The 23,158-nt window shown below is 36.6% G+C and overlaps 4 protein-coding genes across 4 annotated transcripts; 2 read left to right on the forward strand and 2 right to left on the reverse strand.

Moving 5' to 3' along the window:
- Window positions 1-200: 200 nt before the first annotated feature.
- LOC148190877 (uncharacterized) lies at window positions 201-3,523 on the reverse strand. The gene is made up of 4 exons (XM_088102538.1): window positions 3,371-3,523; window positions 1,644-2,500; window positions 738-1,529; window positions 201-625 (listed from the first exon to the last, which is right to left on the reverse strand). The coding sequence occupies exons 1-4, from the start codon at window positions 3,510-3,512 to the stop codon at window positions 329-331; spliced, it is 2,088 nt and encodes a 695-aa protein (XP_087958664.1). The 5' UTR covers window positions 3,513-3,523; the 3' UTR covers window positions 201-328.
- Window positions 3,524-11,141: 7,618 nt separating this feature from the next.
- LOC148190878 (uncharacterized) lies at window positions 11,142-21,522 on the forward strand. The gene is made up of 5 exons (XM_088101199.1): window positions 11,142-11,182; window positions 11,624-11,681; window positions 20,983-21,057; window positions 21,190-21,255; window positions 21,346-21,522. The coding sequence occupies exons 1-5, from the start codon at window positions 11,142-11,144 to the stop codon at window positions 21,520-21,522; spliced, it is 417 nt and encodes a 138-aa protein (XP_087957325.1).
- Window positions 12,222-13,929, forward strand: LOC148190879 (uncharacterized). Its single transcript, XM_088102057.1, has 4 exons — window positions 12,222-12,385; window positions 12,481-12,615; window positions 12,700-13,137; window positions 13,525-13,929. The coding sequence occupies exons 1-4, from the start codon at window positions 12,326-12,328 to the stop codon at window positions 13,927-13,929; spliced, it is 1,038 nt and encodes a 345-aa protein (XP_087958183.1). The 5' UTR covers window positions 12,222-12,325.
- On the reverse strand, window positions 14,622-19,497 carry LOC148190880 (protein FAR1-RELATED SEQUENCE 5-like). The gene is made up of 4 exons (XM_088102058.1): window positions 17,344-19,497; window positions 17,134-17,250; window positions 14,983-15,336; window positions 14,622-14,897 (listed from the first exon to the last, which is right to left on the reverse strand). Exons 1-4 carry the CDS (start codon window positions 19,495-19,497, stop codon window positions 14,622-14,624), a joined length of 2,901 nt encoding a protein of 966 aa, XP_087958184.1.
- Window positions 21,523-23,158: the final 1,636 nt, after the last annotated feature.

Here is a 23,158-nt window from a genome sequence, read left to right on the forward strand (position 1 = left end):
AAATAACCAACCAATACCATGCAAAGTGACAGATAGAGGCACCCTACTCAACTATGCAATGATTACAGGCTATTATTATGAACATACCCATTATCTCTATCTCTTTCCAACATGGAGAGAGAGTAGTTAGCTCAAAGATTTTTAGTTGTACTAATATCACTACCTAAAATTATACTCGTAGAGTTATTGTACATTATAAGGAGATCCATAATACAAGAGAAATATAAATATTAAATGATCATCAAATCAATTAAACACAACTATTTCTTAGACCAAAATATATTGCAGCATTGTTCTATGTCACCTTAATCACTTATCACCCTAAAGTTTAGGCTTTGACTTCTTCCTTTGTCTTCTGCACTGGATTATCGTTAATCTCTTCCTTCTTCTTTTTAGTTTCTACCGCAATTATTTCTTGTTTCTTTTTCTTTTTCTTTTCATTTAACTTGATATATTTCTCAGTTTTTCGTCTTTTTCTTTTCTCTCGCTTTTTGTTTCTCTTGTTTCTCCACCAACCCCACAATGGAATGAGTCTTTGAAGTCTCCACTTCCACAACAGGCAGGATAGGCTCCGAGTAAAAGCACCTTTGTCAGAGGTCAAAGAAGCCCTCAACAGGTTTATTGCCTGACCAAATTTATATAATTAGACAAATGTTAAATAAAACCATAGTATCAATCAGATTTTCTTAAACCAATATCGAAAGAACAAGTCGTCAAGAGTGGATTGTGAACGTTACCTTTGACTTCTTGATTTTCAGCAGATGTTCCTCCAAATCAGTAGACAGGAGATTATCCGAATCACGAAATGAAATTGGAAGACTGATAGATGTCAACGGTGACAATTGCAGATTATCCCACACAACAAATAGACAAGGCCTCTTCATAAATCCCACACCATCTTTTTTTTTTCTATCTGAAGATCTTGGGTCCAACATTTTGATATCTTTGGGCTGTTGTAGCATATCATGTTTCTTTGAAATCATTCTCTTTTCACAGATGATACGACCCTTCTCATTTTTCATTTCTCCAAGGCCATACCAATATTTGGCGGTGTCATGTTGACTTGAATTTGATAGTGGATTTCTCTCACAACCAAAATAAGGAGCCACCTTGGGATTCAGCAAGGATTTGTTCGATGACTCTATGAACCACGACGGATCCAGATTCTTCACACTTTTGTACAAGTTACGAATGCTTCCTAAGGACAATTTGCCATTCCTAAGCTTCAGAATAGATGCAAGAAGTGGTATGGGCCAGCAGGACAGTTTGTTATTCTTAAGGTTCAGAACAGATCCAAGAGGTGTTGTGAGGAAGCTGGCCAGAAAATCGACAAAATCCCCATCTGCTTCAACAAATTCAATCTTGTTTTTTGATTTACTCACCATTACCTTGATTTCTAAATAATCTTTGGAATGAGTTGAGCCAATAACTCGTGAGAAAGAGACCGATCGCTTGGATGTTGTGTTTCCCAATAATACATCACTAAGAGGGGTTTTGGAGGTTAATGCTTGCTTCAGTATCTTAAGTATCTGAAAGAAGATAAGTAAAAGATTACCATAAACTTGAAACTCCTACTATCTAATATTGGACTATCATTCTTGAAACATAAAAAATTCGTGCAAGCGCTTCCTCATAAATATTACCTTTTCTCTGTCAAGAAAGTCTTCTTTATAGTCTTCTAGTTTTTTCTGTCCAGGTTTAATGAATTCACTTGGAGAGCTTCGGCGCACTGTCAAGTTATCATAGATGAAGAACATGGCCTTTCCTTTAACAAAAACGCCATCGTCACCAGTAGCCTCTTCCAGCAGTTCTATTTCTTTCCTCATCAATGCGTCGCAGTCGCACTTTACACCACAAAACGAGCTCACCAACAAATTACTTCCTTTTTTTGCACAGTTATGACACATGAAATACTTTGTGGGTTCTGAATCATCCACTTTCACTTTTAGCCTCTGGCAAGAGCTCTCTAAGGGGTTGCGCGGAGAATGTAACATTTTCTGGCAGATCGTGTTCCTAAAAACATCAGTCTTCAAATTATTAACACTCTTGTACAGCTCGTTGATGCAACCAAGCCGAACTTGTTGTTCAGATCTGTTGCGAAGCCCCAACATATCCTTAAAACTCTGGCACATATTATTGATGCAACCAGTTCCTTCTTCTTGTTTAGAGGTGTTGTCACGCCTTTGTTGTTGTTCAGAGGTGTTCTGAGGTCCTTCTTGTTGTTCAGAGCCGTTGTCGCGCCCTTCTTGTTGTTCAGAACCGTTGTTGCGCCCTTCTTGTTGTTCAGAGCCGTTGTCACGCCCCTGTTCTTCAGAGGTGTTCACACGCTCTACATGGTCCAAGGTGTCCAAAAGGCGGATGATAGTTCCCAATGGAAGGGTAAGGAAACTGAAGAGAACATCTACGAATTCCCCACTTGCTTCCGCTACAATCACACGATTTCTTTTATCGTCCACCCAATATTTCAAAGGGATTGTTACCTCTTTGTTGGAAGACATTACTGAAACATAAAACTAAACAACATTAACCCATTAATCTAACAAAACATGTACGATTTTGGTGAAATTTCTTATACTTCAACTCAATCTTTGCTTGGGTTGCGTTCCCTACGCGATATTTTTAACAATTATACTTGTGGGTCTATTTTTAAGGGATAAGTAAACGTGATGAGAGGGTTATGTATGCTCTTAGTATTAAGGAAGCTGCGAAGAGAAAGGTATATTTTGGTTCTTCTAAAGATGCTTTTCAATCTGAAGTTCTAAAATTTGTTAAAGCAAGTTCCGTTTTCAGATCCAATTTCTTTTGAATTATAATTACATTCTTAAAAGTTTTTCTAAAATAGAAGGAGATAAATTGAGTCAACTCCTTCAACCCACACTCCCATGAACTCACTCAACATTGAAGAAATATAAATACTTAACATTACAACTAAATAACTCCAGAAAAAAGAAAAAAAAATTGAGTGCCAACAGCACAACCGATCCGGAGAGACTTTGATTAGGGGGCAAGAATAAAACCCCCCGTGTTTAAGTAATCATAAAAAATACATTGCTTTTACAGAGAGGAAGAGACAGAAAAAGTAATGGAGAGATGATCAACCCAGATTGAGAAATGTAGAGAATAAGTTTATGATAGATGAAAGAATCATTCTAAATATATACAAACTCATATAGAACCACTGGATTTAAGCTGTAAATGAGAGAATTCATCAGAAGAGGGAAATCAACCAAAAAGCATTTGTTTCCTGTAACTCCAAAATTCATCTAATACGAATCAGATAAAACATTCCACTATGTGTTTTACGGAATAAGGAAAGTTTGGTATGAAATGTTGAACTGTAAACATAAGTATGTTAAAGTCGTCGGAGAACCTGTTTCCTCCGAAGGCCACGGAAAGAGTTCAGCACATATCTGCGAGAGTTTAGAACCTTGAAACGGATGTTGACCTAAAGCCCCATAGAGATGACTAAAACTTCGAAAGTAAACTGTAAAATGCTTTACAATTATATACATTCCATAGATATTTAATTAATCTTTAAGGACAACATGTTTTATTATAACCCAAAATTCAAATTTTAATTTCGAAATGGTGTCATAATATTATATATAATGTACACAAGTAAATAAAAATATCTTTTTAATCTTAGAAAAGGCCTGCATAGGAACTAATTAATAGACATGTAAGCAAAATACATTTAGTTTTGATTTTCATGTCTCTAGTGACACCTTAAAAATAGAAATAAATAGTCATCATTGTTGAATTACAAGTTTTATAATCTTATATACACAAAAAAAATATTTTATAAATTTTGTCTACCGTTTCTCTTGTACCAATTATAGTTTGTACTATGAAAAGGGCAATGTGCTTACAACCATTGGTTACTTTATTGAGTGGGTGGAGGGTAACCTCAATGATTAATTACCAATTCAACACATTATCGTTGGCTTGGCTGTCACCAGACCCACCATCTGAACATCAAAAGTGGAAAATATGAGACATTTGGCCCAATATCTTGTCTTTTTCTTTTTCTTTTTCTTTCTTTTTCTTCTCTTGTCTCATTCTTTCTCTATCTCAAAGTACGAGTAAGTATTTAGTAAGAAAAACTAACTTGAGCTGTAATTCTGTTTTTATATTTGAGTATAAAAGTAATTATTGGTGAAATTTTGGTCGGGTGATATTGATTGAATTTAGGATTTCAATTATTTTGAGCTTCATTGGAATTAGAGGAGTAATGTATTAATTGTGGTACACTAAATTTGTAAAGTTGTATAATAGTTAAATAATATCACAGCAGCTACATTAAGAAAAGATCGTTTAGTAACTTTTATCTATTAAAATAAACCATCTAAAATAAACATGTAAAAAAAATAATAATTAAAACATATATCCAAGTAAAGTCAATGATAATTAAAAAAGAAGTTAAAACATATATTCAAATTAGTAGTAAAACATATATCCCAAAACAAGTAATTTTAAAAATAATTCTTCTAAAAATAACACTCCAATTTATGTTTTTTCTCCCATATCTTCAATTTGACCACTTAATTCTTGAAACAAATAAATACAAATAAAGTCATCTATCAATGACAAAGTGACATTATTAATAAAATTAGATTAAAATATTATAGACAAAATCACTAACATCATCATCAATTATCTCCTCTTGTATTGTACTAAGCTTCATGTTATCCACTTTCAATGTTGAAAACCTAAAAAAAAAAATCATTTGTCATAGTTAATCATCTAAATGAATATAAATATGTAATTTGAATTGTTCATTTAATTAGCTTGTATGTCACTCCATAGTCAATCTTGAACACACATCAATGCTTCTAAAGTGTCTCGGTGTAATCTACTCTGATGTGGAGTAAGAAATCAACCACCAGTACTAAAAGAAAACTCAAAAGCAACTATTAAGATAAGAAATGGCTAGAAAATTTCTTGCAATCATTTGTAAGATTGGATATTTTATTCCATTAGTCTTCTACCAAATTAAAATTTCAAATTTTTCACCTGAATCTGGTAGTGTCGGTTCCTCCAAGTAATAACCAAGTTATAACTTATAATTTGATGGTTCATTTTTCTTTGCAATTTGATTATTTGCAAAATCTCTTCTCCAAGTACATTTTTTTTCGACAATAATTTGGCCTACATTTATGTTCGGATTTTGACATGAAGAAATTGACTTCTTACCTTTCATGTACATTTTATACTCTTTTACCAAGTCCTTAAAAAGAATTTTCACCTTTTCAATTTCACAATTAGATTCTTTACCATATATAGGAAAAAATAATCCAACAAATCAATTTTGTACCTGGGATCTAACACAATATCTATAGCATCACTCCATTGATCACACTCCAATACCTGGTAAACTTTAAAATCACAAGTATCACCACGGCCAAAATCTGTCGGTAATGACTTTTTTCGATGAAATATTTATCGATGGAATTTTATATCTGTCAGTAATTACCGACATATTTTCTATCGGCAAATACAACAAAAATATGTCAGTAATTATTGACAGAAATTTGTCGGTAAATAGTACGATCTTGTTCATCTTTTTCCTCTCTTCCCTTCTTCCTCTTTCCCTTATTTTTTTTTTCAGTCCACAAAAATGAACAGATTGCAGTTGAATGTTACACATATTCATACAATTTTATCCACAAAATTTCATCGTTCCACTTTTATTCACTATCCCGCATTGGTTTCAAATCCATCACTGTCCAATGACGATGCACGGTGGTGACACCATGGTAGTGCATGGCACGACGGTAGTGCACCTAGCTTGGATGCGCCCTTTCATGAAGAACAAAATTTTGATCCCTCTCTTACACGTGTTAGAGAATAAGAAGGTGAAACAAAAAATCCCAAGCTTGAAGACACTCATCAAAGCCAACTTAATTTCATATCCCTTTGGAAAGAAAATGTTGACAATTGATAAGAGGTACTAGAAAACAAAAGTGTTACATCATAAAATATTTCCAACTTTTGACAAATTTCATTTGTCATTTGCCAATCATATACGCTAGGCAAAACTTTATATTGAATCTCTCATTATGATAAACAATCAAATACATTTTTGTATTTTATGGCTACTTAAAGCATTAAAAATGTAGAATTCCACCTAGTTCTGCAATCAACAACTAAGTTTCTTCTGAATGGTATATTCAATCGAGAACATGTCTCTATAAATTTTTCTTCTCTTTTAGGTGTAGTTGTCCAAAAATTAGCACTTTCTTTGACCTTTTCAATGATATTAGCAATTATAGAAAAATCATCCTTCACAATAAAATTCAATATATTTACACAACATCGCATGTGAAACAATTGCCCACCCAAAATGAGAGACCTAGGTGAAATCTTATCTAAAATGCGATCAATCATAACATCATTTGTAGTTCAATTATCCTATGGGTACCAACTATCTGCAACGGGTTTTATCTGCAGATACCTTTGGGCATGAATTGTTTTGTCATCCCTATGTACATATCATAAAAGGAGAAAGCTTTATTCAAAACTTATGCATTTGGTTTAGAAGAATGTTAAGAGATAAGAAGACATTCTAAGAATATTTTCTCATTGTCTTCTGTCTAACGTATCCATACAAGTAGCATAATTAGCTCTGCAAAATGCAACATAGCATTTGGCCTCATACCAAAAGGCTAGACACTTACGTGAAAGTCAATGTTCTGAGTAATAGATCTTTTTTGAAGAAGTCTACATAAAAAGGATCACATGAAGAGAAGAGAAAAACAACAATGATTGTTGATTATTCTTACACAGTTAATTTTATCTTAAGTTTGCGTCGTCTAATAGTCTTTGAGAAAGAAAATATTTGTTACAAGTTTTCAGATATACTTTGTATTGAAACTATATCCTCATTAAGAGAGTCATTATTTATGCTTGTTTTCATAAAAACACTTTGTTCTTTTTGCATATTCATAAGTGAATTAAAATACTTGTTTGTTTAACTCAGTGGAGTTAAACGATCTAGTCAGTTAGACTAGTGCAAAACAAAGAGTGGTAATACTCATTTATAAACCTAAAGAGGTGAAAGTCGTTTGTAATATTTTTAAAGACTAATGAAAGCGCTTAAGAGTACTTAAGGCAGATTGCAGTGAACAATTATAAAAACAAGTCTTCATCCTTCTTTTCGTTTTAAAGGCTTCTAAAAATCTTTAAGTGTTCAACACTATCTGCAAACCTCCTAACCCCTATAATAGCATCTAACACTTCTTTGAGAAAAGTTTTAGACTCTATTGAAACCCCTTTCTAGAGTTTACCTATGTTTCATAATGAACTTTCCACAATGATTCAAATATTCTTTCAATGATAGTTTTTGAATCATCTTAGATATTGATGTTAAATGTAAGACAAAAACGATAACGGTTAAGTAACCATCGTTAAAAATCTCAAACGACAGTGGTTGTTCTTGAATTATCATTAAAATTCATCGATAAAAAAGAAATAAGAAAATAATGTGTTGTATGTTACAATGAGATTAACAAAGATAAACCTACCAGAGTGGAGTAGAAAAGCATCTCCATTTAAGTTTTGAAAGGGACATAAGTTTTCCATGGGCTCACCATTTTCTTATTTGTGAAGTCGAAGAGATAAATAAAAAACAAGCAAGCAAATCATTAGATAAAAGTAAAGTACCAACCATAGCTGTGGAAAGCTTCGTAGAGGAACCTCACAACATGATGTGGAAGGCTTTGCAATGGATCCTCGCGGCGTGGGTTTTACAATACAATGTGACGAAAACTTGCAGTGTGCAGTGAGATTAGTAGTGCTTCACAATTGGCAGATGTTCATGAGGAGCAGTTTGTGACTAGCGGAGGCTAACAAAGGTTCACCACTAATGGTAGTGACGGTTGTGAAAAATGCTAAGGAATAGAAAAAGAAAATGCAGGGGAAGAGAAAACACTCAAATGAAAGTCATGCGAGAGAAAGAAACACGTCTTTTTTTATAAAATTGTCACTGTTTCTCCATCTTAAGAAAGTTTTAACAGCGATTCTCTATATAATCGTTGTTATTTCTCGTATGCCCCAAAGATGATTCTCTACAACCATCATCATTTCTAGTTATAGTGACAGTTCTTAAGATAACCGTTGTTAAAAAGTTTGCAAAAGTTGTAATTTTTACATCGTACGTTTTTTTTACTACAGTGGCTTGTTAAATGTCATCATTCCTCATTCAACAAATTAAAAGAGGGTTTTACAAAACATAAGTTCAAATAGTAATTATAATTACTATCCTGAGGAACAAATCATGTTAACAAAATTATCCTACACTACATGGGTTACTCGTGCCACTATTACTGGGAAGCACCCACTACACTTGTTGAACCATATGCTCGTATCCATAGACATGATTATAACAAGTGAAAACCACACATCCATAAAGCAAAACTATAAGCTAACTTTGAATAACATACACATATGAACAAATCATCACATGTAAACTCAATCATGCATATATCAAACATGCAATACACATATACTCATCCATTTTGCCACACATCTTTTCATCATGCACAATATACATCACATGCAATGGACCTACTCATATCATTAATGAAAATTTTCAACAACATGCAATACATACAATTACTACCAAAATACTATTACTGATTTTCTAGTCATAAACACAACCACCCAACTACTATCAAAGTACAATTTAATGAACTCCATAACTATTACTAAGAAGTACTCTAATATTTTGCATTTTCCTAACTACTCTCATTTAAGTTTACCTAACATCTTTAAGGGATGTAGATCCATCTTTTTGTTTTCTATCATTCTTAAATGAATGGACAAAATGAGGTTTGTTAAAAAATATTTGGTCAAAATGGTTACCTTTGATTGACTAGTGGTACCATACAACTTACCACTTTATACAAACTACTCCTTATAAGGTAGTTGATGAACACAAGCCTTATCTTCCTTATTTACCAAGGGAATCAAGAATAGGATTGCTTAACAAAAGTTTATGAAAAAGAGAAGAAGCTTTGAAGATGATTAAGTTCCAAATGAGAAAAGCATAAAATAGGATGAAGTAAGCTTACAAAAACATTAGTGACAGAGCATTTGAGATTGGTGATCTTGTACAAGTGACAGAACAATATTATAATTCTATGTTTAAGAATTAATTAAATTATTATAAATCACTACAAAAATAATTAATTTTAAGAGGGGTTTTCTTTTGGCGGTTCTGAAAACCCTAAATAGGTTCCGGCAGTTTATGCTTAAACCGTAGGTAGTTTTTTTTTTAGAATAATTTTTCGGTCGTCGTTAATATCATTGTTCACCTCCTTTTCCCGAACCTTCATTTCTAATTCCTTAAATCTAAGCCCTAATTTCCCCCCTCTCTACTGCCTTCATCAAAATCTTCCCCTGCTGCATGTTCGTGGAGCGTCTCTCCCCGCTGCCTTCATCAATTTTTCCCCAAACCCCTTCCCCGCATCACAATCTTTCCCCTCTACTTCGTGTTCGTTTCTGCTTTGTGTCTTCCCCTGCTTGGGCTAAGCGTCGAGGCGGCAAGATCGAGGTGGCAAGGACTCTGCTGAGGCGATTTTTATCACTTCTGTGTCCAACCCCTCAAACTCAAATCCTCTCTGGTATGTTCATCTTATCTCTTCAATCTTCATCTTATCTCTTCTATCATATTATTCTCTGTGTTTTTTTCCTCTTGCCTAAGCCTTCGATTCCTAATACTTTCTAGTTCCTCTCCTTCCTCTTTTACTTTCCATTTCAATTCACACTAGGTATGTATTCATCTATCTCTCTATCTATATCTTCATTTTTCACTCTAACCTAATCTTCATCGTTTCTAAAGATCATCTCCTTCAGGTTCATGATTTCTATGTTTATGCTCTTTTATTATTATTATTATTATTATTATTATTATTATTATTATTATTATTATTATTTCACTTAATTATGTAATGTTTTTCCTATAGGAAATGGAAGCTTAGAGAGAAAGGGTACTTGTTTTCTAGGGCACTTTTGTGGTCATCATACACATGTCTGCTTTTCTTCTTCACTGTTCCTTTGAAGGTACAAATTCCAGTAATCTTTTTATTCAATATTGGTTGTTTTTTTACTCGAAAACTGATTCACACTTTGTACACTACTTAAACAATCTTTGATTTTGGGGAATCGTAAATACATTATGCAGAGACATGCATTTTTAATAGGAAAATGATACTTAGACAACAGATTTTGACAACATTTCGACACAGCCCACGTGTCAGCGAATGAGAGGGCCACGTTTACAACGAAAAAAGCTGCTGCGTTCTGAGAAAATCTGATCAAGGCTGCTTCAAATTTGACGTGGCGAGGACGGGCACGGGCAGGCTTGCGTTTGTGTGTTTCAAATTTCAAATGGTTTTTTATCACTTCGTAGAGAGAGAAGAGGCGCGAACAACCAAAACCCACTTGTGTGACCTAGACGAGAGAGTTGGAGAAAAGGGTGGACGAGCGAGAGAGAGAGAGAGAACGAGTCGTAGCCGGAGTGCCGTCGTGCACAGCCCGTTCCGTTTGACGGCGCCGCAGCTCCGACGTGGAACGCTATTCGCGAAGACGGCATCGTGTTTCCTCCCTTCCGGCCCAGCGACCTAGGGAGGCGTTGAAGGTGTCGCTTCGTCCCAGGTGGTTCCGTCCCTGTCCCGGAGTGCCGCCGGAGGTTCGCCGGAGTCTCGCCGGAGTGTGGGCTGTGAGGCGGACCAAAAAGAGGGGTTTTCCGCACTGTGAGTTCCACGAACAGCTTAGGCAACCGTATCTGTTCCAACCGCCACACGTCGTCTTCACTCAAGGTTGGTTTGTTTTTGCATTTTTCAGTGGAATGAACGTTGAATACATGGATGATGTTGTTTTTGGATTGGATTTGGTTTTGTATGAAACGTCTCCCAAGTGGATGTTGTTCTGTTTCTAATTTTTATACAAGTTGTCTGCTTAATCTTACATTTTTGCTGTAATTGTGTTGGATTGGTAGTCATGGACCTAGTTGGCTTTGCTGTCAAAAAACTTCAACCCAATCACCCACTTCATTCGGGTTTCGTAGCAGTAATGTTGGTTTAGGGTTTACAAGTATGTCAAATGAGGGAAAACAAACAAGCCACCCCAAAATAACAGTGATGGACGTAGTTGGCCTTCGTGTGCAAAAACCGGAACCCAGGTACCCAGTTATTATGCCTAAGGTACCAGTCCTGTTCCTGTAGCATGAGTGTTTGAAAATGTTGTCTTGTGTGGCACGAATTACATGAAATAATGTTAACATGATTGTTCCCAGATTAATCAGAAGTAGATAAAATGAGGGAAAACAAACAAGCCACCCCAAAATAACAGTGATCGACGTAGTTGGCCTTCGTGTGCAAAAACGGGAACCCAGGTACCCAGTTATTATGCCTAAGGTACCAGTCCTGTTCCTGTACCGTCAGTGTTTGAAAATGTTGTTTTGTGTGGCACGAATTATATGAATTCATAAATGACAATTATATTTTTGTTGTCTATTTTGTTGTGTTTTAACAAACGCTGACATTGTTTGTTATGATTTCCAATTTGTTGTTTTAGTTAAATGTGTTGGTGTAATGTAATTTTAGTTTTTGTGTTGGTGTAGTGTCATGGAGGAAGAACTTGGTGAACAAAGCGAGAAAGGAAGTGATAGAAGGAAGAAGGTACGTAGGATTGTATTTCATTTGGATCCATTTGTTGTTTGACTGTATTTAATTAGTAAGCATGACTTCGTATGCAGTTAGTGTTCAGACATTACTGCAGAACCAAGATGATAGCTGTTTTGAACGAACGGTTGACTATTGAGCAGAAGGGTTACATTGAGAAGAGTGTTTTTGGTTGGTTGTTATACTTGCCAAGTTGTATTAAGATAGGTCGGAATTTGTTATCTAAGTTATGTGGTCAATGGGTAGATAACATGAGTGGGTTTTATTTTGGGGGCAAAGTTATTAAGTTTACTAAATTTGATGTGTGTCTGTCGTTAGGGTTGCCTATTGTTGGTGAAGTGATAGATTTAAATAAAGTTGGCCATCGTTGTGTTTGTAGGGAGTACTTCCCTGAGGGAAAAGTGGATGTCAGCATGGTATATGACTTTTTGTTAGAGGAACATGAAAATTTTCCAATAGAACATTTTTGCAGCTTGTATATATTGGTAGGGATATCAGAGTTCTTGCTTCCGAATCGAAGTGGAGTAGTATTTCCAATCATTTTTGACCTTGTTTGGGAGTTGGGGTGTGTGGCTAACTACAATTGGGGCAGTTTAGTTTTTCAGTACTTTGTTGAAAGTGTGTGTAGTGCTTCAACAACAATGAAGAATGAAACAACCAAAAGCCATATTCATGTTCAAGGATGTGCTTACCTGTTGCAGGTAGGTGTTTGTTATGTAATTGTTAGTGAAAGACAATGATTCTTTATTGTTTGAATTATTTTTATTGTGTTAGTTGATGGATTAAACATCTGCAGGTATGGTTTTGTCACCATTTTGTGACATCGAAGTCCATTTACAGTACACGTGTAACAAAATTCCCAAGGTTGTTGAACTGGATTGATATGAATATTGGGGATAAGTTTATCAAAACTGCTTTGGCAAAGGGATCGGTGAGTAGTTGTTGATTACAGGAAGGTGCAAAGTTATTTATCATTTGTGTTATTATGAAACAAAAATTGTTTATCACATTGCAGGTTGTTATTGATGTTGGTGTGTCCAAAGAGGAGCTTTGTTATGGTATGGTGAAAGACGCTTGTGAGAAATTTGGTATTCCATTTAAGAAGCAAAATACAGGAGATAAGGAAAAATTACTTTTTGTTGTACAAGAACAAACACGGGTAATCGCGGACATGCAAAGCAGTATTAAGGATTTAAGAAAGTTGGTTGAAGCAAAAAATGAAGATAAGAATGAAGATAAGAATGAAGAATTTGTGGAAGAACCGTGTTGGGGAAGTGAAGATGGTTGTCAAAGTACACCGGTTCAGCATGAGCAGCAAACCGCTGTGGTTGAAGGTGGATTTCAAATGCAACAAAGCACAATGTATGATCGTATGAAAGCGCAACCCCGAATATGGGTTAAGAGTGTCGTAAAAAGAAGTCCTTATACTGCAGGTGTTAGAAGAAACAAATTAGTACCTGAGTAATTTGTATTACATTACGAATATCACTTTTAGATAATGTTATCATGTTTGGAATCATGTTCAAATAGTTGTTTTAATTTTGAAAACATTGGAATCCTTTTTTGAATTGTCATGATTTCATTGTTGTTGTCTGTAAAAGTTTATGACAGAAGCAGGGAGTTCAATTGAAGTGGGATGAACATGAAATCAAGTTGTTTGAAATAAAGTTTGTATGATATTGATGGGGAATTTGAGGCATGACAGTGGAGTTTTTGTCATGGTTGTGGATGGAAATATGATTTTGAAATTGATTATTATTTTTGTTACACCGGAAATCATGAAAAACAAAATAAATGGAAATATATTGTTGGTCATACAGCATCATTGTGCAAACTGAAGATTCAAATTGTTACGGCCTGGCGAGTTTACGAGACAAGAAGATTTAGGAGGGATAGGGAAGGGAATCGTACGGTAGAGGACGAACGTCCTGAGCGAGTGGGAGAGCGAGTGGGAGCAAGAGGGCTGAACGAGCGGAGCGAGGACGAGCGTCCTGAGCAAGTGCAGATAACGAGCGGCGAGGACGAGCGTTCTGAGCGAGTGGGAGCAAGAGGGCTGAACGAGCGGAGCGAGGACGAGCGTCCTGAGCAAGTGGAGATAACGAGCGGTGAGGACGACCGTTCTGAGCGAGTGGGAGAGCGAGTGGGAGCAAGAGGGCTGAACGAGCGGAGCGAGGACGAGCGTCCTGAGCAAGTGGAGATAACGAGCGGCGAGGACGAGCGTTCTGAAACATTAGTCCCCACTTAATTCAATGGTGATCCCATTTGTGTTTTGTTAGGTCCAGTTGTTGTTTTGTAACATAATTTTGGGACTTAGGTTGTCTTATATATTGATAATTTACCACGCTTATTATATTAAAATATAATAATTTTTAACATGGTGGTGAATATTAGAAGTTCAAACCGTTTATGAAAGAGCTAGTGCACCGTAGTGTGCATAACTTATAAAGTAAGTACCCAATCATATTAACTACCATCCCACACGTTAATTTTTGATTTTGTATTATCATGATTTTATTTTTTAAATTTTCAAGAGTACATGAAAACCTTGATGTCCAACTAAGTCTACCTTATTGGGCATTTTTGTCAGGTAGAAAGATGATTTCCAAGTTCACAAACCCTTGTGGGCAAAACTGATAACGTAAGTACCCAAATATTTTAACTAAAGTCCTACTTATGTAGAATATTTTCCAAAAGATTATTTATTTACTTTATTATGTTAGTGATCATTTTGACAACAAATGTTTTATTGCATTGGTTTTAATGATTTTTTTTATTTATTTTTACCATAACAAATGAAGTTAAGTAAAAAATAATGAAGTTCAACTACAACAATTGAATCAAGACCAACGTGGTTGACAGAAAAAAGTAATAATTGCATTTTCATTAGATCATAAAAATTCAAAGACAGTTACATGAATTCCTAATGTAGATTATGGTTTACACTGAGATTGGATGTATAACAGTACAGGGACATCCATTAATATAAACTTCAACTAAAATGTCATTTCCAAGATTGTTAACCTCAAAGACTAGGACGTCTCCCTCCTTCAACCCATATTCCCTGCAAAATTCCTTCCATCCTTTGCCAAACTTTGTGGAATTGCGAGTGACAGAAACCAAAACACTACACATGACGCCGTCCTTCTGTCCAAGGAGCATAACCTGTGTCAAGCCTTTGCTCCTGATAAGATTCCCAAATGCAATTTGCAAGTCCTGTGGCAGTAACAAAAATGAAGTAAATCACATTGTCCAATTTATGACAAGTTTATAACAAAATAAAAATTTAGTTAGGACGTACCAAATGACTACCCTCTGCTTGTGATTTTGTCAACTTCACCGGAAACAATGAGGTATCAGGATAATTGGTACCATCATAAATGAAGGATTCCCTACTCTCTTGGGAGCAAGCACCGAAATATATGGTGATATGGAAATGATTATTACCCACATAGTGAAAGCTTATGTGGGAATCGTTCAATCTTTCGGGGTATATGTTTCTCATTTGACCCCAACCATTAGTTATTCTTGGATTGACGGTATCCATGTTATAAGTCACCACATGCGTGTGACCATTGTTGTCCAGCAAGGACCATGTCGGTCCTAATTCATTTTGAAAGGCCGCAGCAAAGTACCTATCAACGTACCCAATGTCCTGCACAAGTTTTAAGCAAGTATAAGCTAACTTTGATGAGAAGAAATTAATTACGAAGAACATGCTTACCGAATGAGAAAAGTGGATGGATCCAAATTTCCACAAGACTCGTAATGTTAGAGCGGAGGTTGAGGCAGCCATAACTTCAAAATGCAAAACCAATATGTTTGGCTCTTTCCATTAACCCAACCCTAAACCACAAATATATATACACAATGAAGAGGTTTGACGAAAAGTCAGAACAGTGCACCGTCAGACGTGTCCAATGAATTGGTAGAGTCAATTAATTGGTTCGTTACAAGAACGTTGAATGCCATTGGGAGGTGTGGAATTTGAATCTGTTCAACGAAGCAATAAATGTGTTGAACCGTTTCAACAACCATTCCAATGAATTGGTAGAGTCAATTAATTGGTTCGTTAGAAGAACGTTGAATGCCATTGGGAGGTCTGGAATTTGAATCCGTTCAACGAAGCAGTAAATGTGTTGAACCGTTTCAACAACCATTTATTTCATAATAAATGAGTCGTACTAGTTTATGACGTGGTGGTTGGGGTACATTAAATGGATAACAGAAGAAGAAAAACCACATTAAGAACGAACGCTACTAACATTGAGAACGAACGTTCTCCGAATAAGAATATTACGGAACGGGCGCCAAATAAGGACCGTCCTAACAACCTAGTTGACAAACCGAACGTTCAAAGTCAACAATAGAGCACATGTCAAACCCCATAATGGGCGAACGGTGCTAAGAATGGGCGAACGGTCGTTACATAACGAGCGTCATACGAAGGAAGCACAGCACGCGGAAGGTTTAAAGTAAAAACTGAACCATAAGTAAAGAGGGATCATTGGAAGCAGAAACCGAACGGCTCTAACAATGGGCCGAACGGTGACCATCGATAACGAACGGCCTATTCAGAAACGGCCTCTTAACGAACGCCCTCTTAAAGAAGGGCCTCTTAACGAACGCCCTCTTAAAGAAGGGCCTCTTAACGAGCGGTCGTAGACGTCAGCGAACGGTTTGACGCTCCTTGGTGGACGCTCGTTGGTTGACGTTCGTTTTGGAGGACATTCTTTGTCCATGCTTTGCGTTCTGCGAAATCATGTGGACAGCGTTCGGTATTGAACACTGTTGGTCCCAAATATACTTTTATTGAAAATAAAAGCTTTCAGAAATACAACAATCACTCTTTTCTCTCACAGTGGTGCACACAATCATCACAGATCACAATAACTCAACACAATAAATAACATACTCACTTTGTCTCTTCACGGTGGTGCTATACCAATTTTGCAGTGGTTGTCCCTCTCTTCCCACACACTCACACAGATTTGTTTCTCTACTGCAACTTTGCTTATTTCTTTCTCGGTGGTGGTGGTTTCTTTGCACATCTTTCTCTCCTTTTATAATCAATAAAACAGCTAAACTTTTACAAAGGAAAGACACTTTCCTCAAAATCCTCAACTTTTACAAAGTAGGGAACATTAGCTTCCTTATTCAGGAAGTGGTGGTTCCCACCCATTTAACGTTTACCCAACAAACACAGGGTTCGGTATTAAACATTCCTCAGTAACCATATTCATGAAAATTAAATGTAACCAAGTAATATATTAATGTTATTTATTTGAATGAAATGACACACATAATATTGAACAGCATACATACCCCAAAAAATAAGTTTATACCCACAGTACATGGGTTAAAGGTGTGTATAAGTATTTGGTGAAAATTCATCATTGTGAACAATGTATTCTCCTGATGTCAATAAAGACATGAAATCTGATTGGGTGACTTGAGATTCAAACATCTCCTCAGTTGGAAGTTCATGAACATTGTGGACGTCCGTTATCTCCTCAGTTGGAAGTTCCTGAACATTGTGGACGTCCGTTATGTCTTGGTTAGTTGTATCCTGAAATAAGAGTATTAGTTAAGGTTTAAATGAATGAAGTTGATCACTAATAAAAGTACATCAAAAGAAACGACATGTGTGTCTGTTACTGACATTGGAATTCCTTTGATGTTTGGTTTTAGCAGCATGGGACTTTTTCTTTTTCGTAATTCTTTCAACTGTTGATTGCAACCTTTTTGTCCTGGGTCGCCCTTTGCGTTTGACAGCTACAGGACTGCGTACAAGTAAGCCGTCAATTTCACAGCTACGTGGAACCTCTTCATTACAATGCACACGTCCATCCATGCGAGATGCATCATTGACCGTGGACAATGTGGTTGATGTACATACACCCAAAGTTTTGGCTATACAGTTTAAATCCGAAAGCAAGTTTTGAGATGCAGTGTCAGAGTCACAAGCAACCTCTGCGATGTCATAGAAACGCTTACACAAAGCTTGATACCTTTGCATCTTAGGGTCTTCAATGTTGTTGGTGTAAGATGCTTTAATGAGAGTATGTCTTCTACGCACATTTTTGCTCCACCTACGCAAAACATATTTTGTTGGTACATTACGCACGTCTTCTTGCCCTAGGACCAATAAGGAATGTCTACACAAGATTCCCCTAAACTCAAACAGTTGGCAACTACAGTGGGTGTCAGTTGTCACAGGGTCAAAGACTACTTCATGAAATTTTGAACGACACTCAGCCTCCCATATGAAGTCTTCTTTAACACTGTACCTAGTTATTGTACCTTCTTTTGTCATGTTTTTAATGAAGCAGTTCATGCGTGACCGAAATTCGTTTTGAACTTCCACAAATTTTGCCTGTGTGTACTCGGTTTGGTATTGTCTTTCAATAAGAGATTGAGATCCACATGGTAGTGTCGTATTCATTGAAGAAAAATCGGCCTCAACTTCTTTTTGCGCTTTTTGTCGTAGGGCGTTATCGTACTGCTGCACAAATTGTTGAAATGTTGTACTTGAATTTATGAATCCATCAAAGAATGCATTCATGCCCTCACTTCGTTGGGTAGTTGACATTCCCGCCCAAAATTGATGTTTCATATAACAAGGAACCCATCTTTCTCTATCTGCATACAATGAATTTAGCCAATCATTATTCTCTAACCCTTGGCATGACATCAAATTTGCCCAGCCTAACTCAAAGTCTTCATAACTGAGTGTGTCATACACAAGCCGCTTAAGTTCACTTTTGATTGCTTTATAGCCTTTGTAGCCTTGCAACTTCTCAGGTATTTTTTTCATAATGTGCCACAAGCACCAACGGTGTTTTGTGTTTGGAAACACAACGTTTATGGCATTGGACATTGCCTTGCATTGATCAGTCACGATACCTTCAGGAGCCTTGTTTGACATACATCTAAGCCAAGTTGAAAATAACCATGTGAATGTCCTAGTGTCCTCTGCAGAAATCAAAGCACAACCCAGTAATATTGAATGACCATGATGATTAACACCAACAAACGGTGCAAATGGCATATCATATTTGTTTGTTAGGTAGGTTGTGTCAAACGACACAACATCACCAAAATCTAGACATGCTGCGCGACTTCGTGCATCGGCCCAAAACACACTGCTTATTCGGTTCTCGTCGTCCATTTCCATATCATAGAAAAAATCATTGTTTAATTCTCTCATTGTTGAAAAATATCTTAAAAGTGCTTGGCCATCACCTTCCTTACAAAGAGTTCTTCTCTGCTGCCCAATATAATTACGGGCATCACGTTCCACGAATTGCATATTTTCAAACCCACCGGCCTCATTCACCAAAGATATGAAACTTTTGTTAATGCGAACACCAGAATTATCATTGATATTAAGGGTGTGCTTCGCATGCATATTAATTCTTCGATTACCACGTATAAGGTTGGAGTTATTTGGACACATGTCATGGCTGTGTTCAGTAACAACTGTTCTCACCTGCCATCTTCCTTCTTTCATAGCAACACTTATTCCAGCTGGACATTGGTTTTTCTGACTTGGCTGGGTTTTCCATTCTGGAGCAATGGAAGATAGGTACTTCCTTTCCCTAGAGCAAACTAATTTAAGGAAGATTAAGTCGTTGTTCTTATTTCTCCTAGAAGTCCGTATCCGAACACCAAAACCACTCCTCACAGCATAGTCAGTGTAAAAACTTTTAACCTCTTCAATTGTATCAAACCACATATGAATTTTAGGGACAATATCATTCACATTCTCAATGGAATCGTTGTTCACCGCACAAGCTACTTCTTCAGACGCCATAATACGTGACAATCACATTCAAAAGCAACGCCTAGTCCAAGATGACATGGACGTCAAAGGTTAATGAAAGCAATCATTAAAACATGACAACAACATATTTGGTATTCCGGGACCACTAATGTTCATGCCCACACTATGTCAAAACGAGAAATTTCTTGTATTTGGAACTTTGAAACAATATTGTAACAAAAGCCAACATTTTTCTTTGTTCAATCAACCAGAAAATAAGTCTGTAATAGAAGGCATAACATTTGAAATCAGTAAAACATTAACTTACTAAGAGAAGGAACGTCCTTTCACAACCGCTTCAATAAATGGCCTTCAATATCCCACCAAGGTCCAACGGCCAAGCTCCTGGGGATTAAATGCTCTTCAATGTCTGAACAACTTGCTGGGATTAAATGCTCTTCAATGCCTTACCAACTTCATACACGGAAGCTGTTGCTTTCGGCCATACACTGTAATTCTTGAATGAGCAAAAGGTGAGTAATGCGAACAACCAAATTAATCACAAAAGGTCCGGTTTATTTGGCTTGATACTGCATTAAATGGAAGTTGGTGGATGGGCGGGAAACTCCAACGGCTGGAACGCCTAAACATTAATTGCATGACAAGCCAATTAAGGGTTTTAGCTGCACAAACGTCATGTCAAAATAATATAATATTATTATATGATTATTCAATTGTTAAGTTATCCCTGCGTCAGTTGTGTTAAAAAAGTTTCAAGTGTAATTATGGCGATTGAAGTCAATATTATAATATTATATTCGTCTATATAATACAGCTTTCGATTTCCTATTGGCATATCTCTTCAAAGTAGTTTGGACGTCAGGTACAGTAGCTTTTCCTTTAACTACAAGTTGTGTGTTTTTTCGTTGGCCCATGCATAACCTAATTCGTTTTCAACGATGCAGTTTGAAAGAATGGAGCCATGGGAGGGACTTGATATGGACGACAGTGATCTCAAAGCATTCTTAAAAAAGTGCAACTCAACTGCAACGTTGATACCAGGACCAGCTGGAAATGTACAAGCGGCCATGCTAAACAGGCAAACAGATGAACCTAAGTCAACACAGGAATTTGTTAATGACATTGCAAAGGCAACATTTGATCGAGATTTTAAATCTAATCCTTGGATATGGGCTGAGAAGTTCATTAAACACCATGGTCAACTTTTTCATTATCAGTGGACACGGTTATGTAGTTTAAATGTTTAATGTTTTCAATAACAATGGTCTGATATTGTTTGCAGGACTTGTAGAAGATGGCAACATTAACAACGTCACCCAGCTAGAACGCGTTAAGTCAATGCATGTCCTTCCATTTGTAGCATGCATTGTTAAAGAGTGCAACCCAAATGGATTGGGTGACATGAAAATTGTTGTCAAGGTCAATCACTTACAGGATTGAACTGTCACACTGTCTACATTGTTAACTTTGTTAAAAGCGTGGTATGTTAACTTTTTCGGTATTCCTTCCTAACAGGATCAAAGTACGTCATTGTCTGCTTCGGTTCACAACAAAGTCCTTCTGCATCCAGAGTTTGGGCCGGATATAGGAGTTGGTGCTGTGTTATTATTGCAAAGTGTAAACCAACTACACCTTCTAATTATAACCTTTAAGAATCATGCACCACGTTATAACGTTAACTTATTCGTTGCTTTAAAATGTTATACATGTCTTTACGCACAGGTTGGTGCATTGAGTCCTTTTGGCAGGATTTACTATTTGAATATAACAGTCCGGAACGTTGTCAAGGTAATATCGTCAACTCATAACTAAATCGTAATTATTTTGTTCGATACGTACGGGCGTCGTATTGTTAAAGTGACTTTAACCAATGTGTAGGTCTTCAAAGCTGACATAGGTCCTCCAACTGAGGAACTACTTAACTCTTCATCAAGACCTGTGATTCGATCCAACCCATGTGCCGAAAACAACAACAAAAACAAAGATGTTGGTCCATCTGAAAAGGCTTGTCCTTCTGGCTCTAATAATAAAACAACAACCCCCATGGAAGATTGATGAGCGTTTACAAATTAACGTTATGTTTGTATTTGAAGCATTAGTTAACATAAATATTAGTTATGTTTTGTAACGTACTGTATGCACTTATTTCAATATCAATGAAGGTTACCTATTCACAATTGAAATGAAAGAATAACCATAATTTACGTTCGACATTATTGTCACCCACCTTACGTAGCCTTCCTTTGCTTTCAGCATTTGCTATTGGATCCATCCGACATCGTTCATGTCAAACAAATTGAGCTGAATTCATATCTAGAAGGCCTGTATGGAAGGACAACATACCCAACAACCAACTCGTCCGTCCAAATCATCCCACAAAACCCCACTTCATCCAACGAAATAGACGACATACTATGGAAACTTGTTAGTCCCTGATGCGAACGTTTTGTTGTTAAACATTTACGCACGTTCTGTTTTCCGTCATGCTGTTACAATGAAATTTGGCTAATGTGTTCGACTTCTACGTAATTTCCAAACAATGACAATAATGATCTCCACTGGTATCAATTGCTAAATAAGTGGGTACTTAGGTTTCAGTTTTTGCACAGACATGTGAACTTCGTACACCACAGTCATTTACGGGTGCCTAATGTCCTCACATATCATTCGTTGTGTTTGTAATTAATTTAGAAACAATTATTTCTAAATTTATTAACAAATTCGTGCCACTGGAAGCTCAATTGCTAACGCTCCACCTGCACCACCTGAACGGGTACCAAAGGGTAACTAAGTGGGGACTTAGATATAACTTTCTGCACACAAAGGCCAACTTCATACACCACAGTCATTTAGGGATGTCTAATGTCGTCTAGGTCATGTCTTGTATTTGTCATTAATTTTGAAACAATTATTTGGGAATGTATTAACTAACAAATTCGTTCCACTCCAAGGTCAATAAAATTAACTTCTTAGAGACTAGAAGATTCAAAGTGGTTAATGGATGATGAAACAATATGGATTTGAGATGATGGACAATGATTGTAATTACCCAATCCCTTGGTAGAAACACCCTAGATTCACTTTTGCATTCCCAATCCCTTGGTAACTCGGAAAGTTCATCTGCATTACAATTAGAGGTTCTAGACAACTACAAGATGAAGCTTTATCCCTACATACAATCTCCTATAGGTGTTAATTCCAGTTCAAGATCCACAAAATATTTCCCAATATCAAGCACATCTAAGAATCATGCTATGGTTGATCAAGTCACAACAACCTTTAAGAGAAGGAAATTAAACACTCACAATCAAATGAAAAAAGCTTAAATTCATTAAAACTCAAGTGCATTTACATGAAAGTTTCGTAATTACATCATTTCCCAACAAATTTAAATTAGTTCTCCATAGTCATGGAGAACTTCAGCTTACAATGGAGAAAAATGGGAGAATGGGGATCCAAGGAGGAAGAATGGAGAGTTCCCACTGCCCAAAACCACCTTCCTGAGGTCGAACTGAGCGCTTCTGGACGAGCGTCCTCTTACTTTGATGGACGACCGTCCTCTTTGCTTGGCTGGACGACCATCCTCTTGTGCCTGACTGAGCGTTCGCTTCCCTGGACGAGCGTCAACTGAACGTACTTGGTGGACGACCGTCCACTTCTCACTGGGCGAGCGTTCGTTGATTTGCGTCCA

Source organism: Vigna umbellata, chromosome 11 (genome assembly GCF_029865625.1).
Source record: "Vigna umbellata cultivar VRB3 chromosome 11, Vumbellata_1.0, whole genome shotgun sequence".
Lineage (NCBI taxonomy): Eukaryota > Viridiplantae > Streptophyta > Magnoliopsida > Fabales > Fabaceae > Vigna > Vigna umbellata.

What these genes read in the sequence shown, in the direction of transcription:
- LOC148190879 (XM_088102057.1), top strand. Translation starts at nt 12,326, where the DNA reads ATGAAGAATGAAACAACCAAAAGCCATATTCATGTTCAAGGATGTGCT. An exon ending in CTGCTTTGGCAAAGGGATCG is followed by an intron (nt 12,616 to 12,699) that starts GTGAGTAGTTGT and finishes ATCACATTGCAG; the next exon opens with GTTGTTATTGATGTTGGTGT. An exon ending in GTGTTAGAAGAAACAAATTA is followed by an intron (nt 13,138 to 13,524) that starts GTACCTGAGTAA and finishes TGCAAACTGAAG; the next exon opens with ATTCAAATTGTTACGGCCTG.
- LOC148190880 (XM_088102058.1), bottom strand. Translation starts at nt 19,497, where the DNA reads ATGGCGTCTGAAGAAGTAGCTTGTGCGGTGAACAACGATTCCATTGAG. An exon ending in AACATCAAAGGAATTCCAAT is followed by an intron (nt 17,251 to 17,343) that starts GTCAGTAACAGA and finishes CTCTTATTTCAG; the next exon opens with GATACAACTAACCAAGACAT. An exon ending in AAGCAGAGGGTAGTCATTTG is followed by an intron (nt 14,898 to 14,982) that starts GTACGTCCTAAC and finishes TTACTGCCACAG; the next exon opens with GACTTGCAAATTGCATTTGG.
- LOC148190878 (XM_088101199.1), top strand. Translation starts at nt 11,142, where the DNA reads ATGGACGTAGTTGGCCTTCGTGTGCAAAAACCGGAACCCAG. An exon ending in GAAGTGATAGAAGGAAGAAG is followed by an intron (nt 11,682 to 20,982) that starts GTACGTAGGATT and finishes CCTTCCTAACAG; the next exon opens with GATCAAAGTACGTCATTGTC. An exon ending in CAGTCCGGAACGTTGTCAAG is followed by an intron (nt 21,256 to 21,345) that starts GTAATATCGTCA and finishes ACCAATGTGTAG; the next exon opens with GTCTTCAAAGCTGACATAGG.
- LOC148190877 (XM_088102538.1), bottom strand. Translation starts at nt 3,512, where the DNA reads ATGTATATAATTGTAAAGCATTTTACAGTTTACTTTCGAAGTTTTAGT. An exon ending in GTGGCCTTCGGAGGAAACAG is followed by an intron (nt 2,501 to 3,370) that starts GTTCTCCGACGA and finishes TTTATGTTTCAG; the next exon opens with TAATGTCTTCCAACAAAGAG. An exon ending in TGAAAATCAAGAAGTCAAAG is followed by an intron (nt 626 to 737) that starts GTAACGTTCACA and finishes AAATTTGGTCAG; the next exon opens with GCAATAAACCTGTTGAGGGC.